Genomic DNA, 2,796 nt, shown 5'->3' on the forward strand with positions numbered 1-2,796 from the left:
TTCAGAGTACAGTCATATAATATTTATTATAATATAAGTGGATATATTGATATTATGTCTTAAAAGTTGAATATCTTATCGTTGATTGATATTATAACATGTGAACGAGTTATACTATGTAGTAGTATTTTAGTTCCTTATAATAATTTATTCACATTTAAGAAATAACAAAACAAAAAGAATAATTTAGATGTTCAAAAATTATTTATGGTTACAAGTAAAAAAAAACAATTTCAATTTGGCTAATTGAATTTATATAAAGTTACCCAAATTGTATTGTTTTTTGTTACAAATTATATAAAGTCACCCCTAATTCATGAATCATGAAAAAATTTGCAAGCGTTGTGAAATAATTGAAATAATTGTAACAAATTGCATTTTGAAACTTGCAATGCATGAAATCTACATTATTGCACTTTAACCCGTTACCTTCAAATGACAGTGAACACATTTTTTTTAAATTATTTAAAAAGTTGGTGCATTGATATGCCAGGTGCAGCCTAAAATTACAGTCTAAAATTCTGAGTCTACCAAACCAAGAAATCTTAGATATACCATAATTTCGTCTTTTTTCTTCATTTTGTTTTTCTCATTCTATCTGATCCAAGAAAGCCTTTAGATTCCTATCAGAAGAGCCACCTTCACTCACAGCCTCTCTTGCCAAACCCTTCCATTTCTTAGCATTTCTTCTCAACTCTTCACCAATCTCCCCACTTCCCATGACCAATTCTAAGCACCTCTTGAGCTCCTCACCTACCACAATCCCCTCATCATTTGGTGTCACCCTAACTCCAATCTTCCACGTGTCCTCAATCAACTTGGCATTGGTCCCTTGGTCCGTCCACTGAGGAAACGCCACCACAGGCACCCCGGAAACCAGGCTCTCCAAGCTTGAATTCCACCCGCAATGTGTCACGAAACAACCCAATGAAGGGCTTGACAAAACCTCCACTTGGCTACACCATGGCACTATCTTCCCAAGCTCTTCCAACTCCTCTCTGCAGCTCAGTTTCTCTTCCTCCTTCTTGACCTCCTTATCTTGTCCATTGCTTTCTTCTTTTTCTCTAATCACCCACAAGAACGGGCGCCTGCTGTCCAGCAACCCTTTCGCGATTTCCTCCATCTGGGGCTTCGACAGAACGGAAATGCTTCCAAACGACACGTAAACCACGGAACCTTCGGGCCTCGAGTTAAGCCACTCGATGTACGAAGAGTCCTCTGATTTTTGGAAATGATCGCCGCGGAATGACTTGTCGGATGGATCCTTGCCGTCCAAGAAAGCAGATGGAACCAATGGCCCGATTCCAATCAGATTGTACTTGTCAATTGCTTTCAAGGCCTCTGGCTCCAGCGCATCGAACGTGTTCACCAGAATGATGGGCTTGGTTTCTCTCTCGAGCAGCTCAAATTGCTCTTCAAACAAGGGAAGTGCGAAACCGTACGGATTTGAATCCACCATGAAAGAGGGAAGGTCACGGCTGGCGAGGGATAGTGGCAGTCCTGGTAATTCTATTGAACATAAAGCGCCATTAGTATGAGTAGTACTAGTACTGCTCCGAATGAGGTCTTTGCGACCGCTAAAATAATAGTAGTAGATGTCGAAAACAGTGGCTGGCTGAATCCACACGAGCACGGATGGGAGGTGGAGCTCACGCGCAGCCACCGCGGCCCAAGGGAGAAGTATTGTGTATATTAGGCAAGTGTAGGGGCGGCCCTCCTTTGCACTAGACACAATAAGGTCGGTGATGGCTTGTGCACCGCGACGCTTAAGCTCTGACATGTAGTGGTCGTCGTCATCGCCTACTGTGAATCCATTGTCGTAACCATCAGAGAAGAGCGAATAGGTCAAGCCATGAGGAGTTGAGCCGTTCCCTATGCGGCGATGGGCAGAGAGGCTCGTGACATACGTGACATGTGCCCCAGTAGTGCGGACGAGATGCTTTGCGAACTGGAGGGAAGGGTTGATATGGCCTTGGGCCGGAAATGTCACGAGGAGGAACCGGTGTTGCACCATGGCGGTCGTTGCGGTAGTGGAGGTGCGCGGCAGAGCGTGGAGTTGTTGGGACAATATTGGGGTTTTTTTTTTGTCTGAAGACAATATTGGGTGTTTGTGTGTGGGCTTAGCTGAATGAAGTGAGAGGGAGAGAATGTGGAGACTTAAATAAGGGATTGGGGTGAGAAAAGTGACGTCTGTGGTGACGAATTGAAAACGCTGATGACATGGTTATTTGTCTGATTTGCAATTTGTGGGCCTTGTCTACATGCATGTCTCATGCAATTTGTGGGCCTTGTCCATGATTTGTCTAGTTTATTATTAAATGTGGTTTGATACACTGGATTGGATTGAATTGTATTATATTAAATTACTTTGTAATATTATAGGATTTTGTATTTTTACCCATATTCTGTACTGGAGAAGTTCAAAATCTTTGATTTTGCTTGTATGAAAAACAATATAACTCTCAATAGCGTAATTTACACATGTTGCCTTGTCACATATATAGCATAGTACGATATATTAGATTTTCTCCTATGCGAAAATCTGGATGTTATTATCGTTCAGATGTCATGTATTTTCCATTATCCTTTTCTTCTTTTCTCCTTGTTTACAATGATATTAATATAGTAATGTCTAAACATCTACATAAGAGAAGAACTGGTGCGATGTGACCCCTACAAAATAAACCAAATAATTGTAGTTAAATATTCATTATGAAATGACCCAAAATGCTGTTTTAGTTTGTTTTTCAAAAGAAAATAATATTTTACTACTAGTGTCTCCCACTAGATTAGATT

At 40.8% G+C, this 2,796-nt stretch overlaps 1 protein-coding gene across 1 annotated transcript; it reads right to left on the minus strand.

Moving 5' to 3' along the window:
- Positions 1–425: 425 nt before the first annotated feature.
- LOC110760794 (phloretin 4'-O-glucosyltransferase-like) lies at positions 426–2,143 on the minus strand. The gene has a single exon (XM_021963118.2). It carries the CDS (start codon positions 2,012–2,014, stop codon positions 590–592), a length of 1,425 nt encoding a protein of 474 aa, XP_021818810.2. The 5' UTR covers positions 2,015–2,143; the 3' UTR covers positions 426–589.
- Positions 2,144–2,796: the final 653 nt, after the last annotated feature.

Source organism: Prunus avium, chromosome 1, assembly GCF_965620075.1.
Source record: "Prunus avium chromosome 1, drPruAviu1.hap1.1, whole genome shotgun sequence".
Taxonomy (NCBI): domain Eukaryota; kingdom Viridiplantae; phylum Streptophyta; class Magnoliopsida; order Rosales; family Rosaceae; genus Prunus; species Prunus avium.

What these genes read in the sequence shown, in the direction of transcription:
- LOC110760794 (XM_021963118.2), bottom strand. Translation starts at nt 2,014, where the DNA reads ATGGTGCAACACCGGTTCCTCCTCGTGACATTTCCGGCCCAAGGCCAT.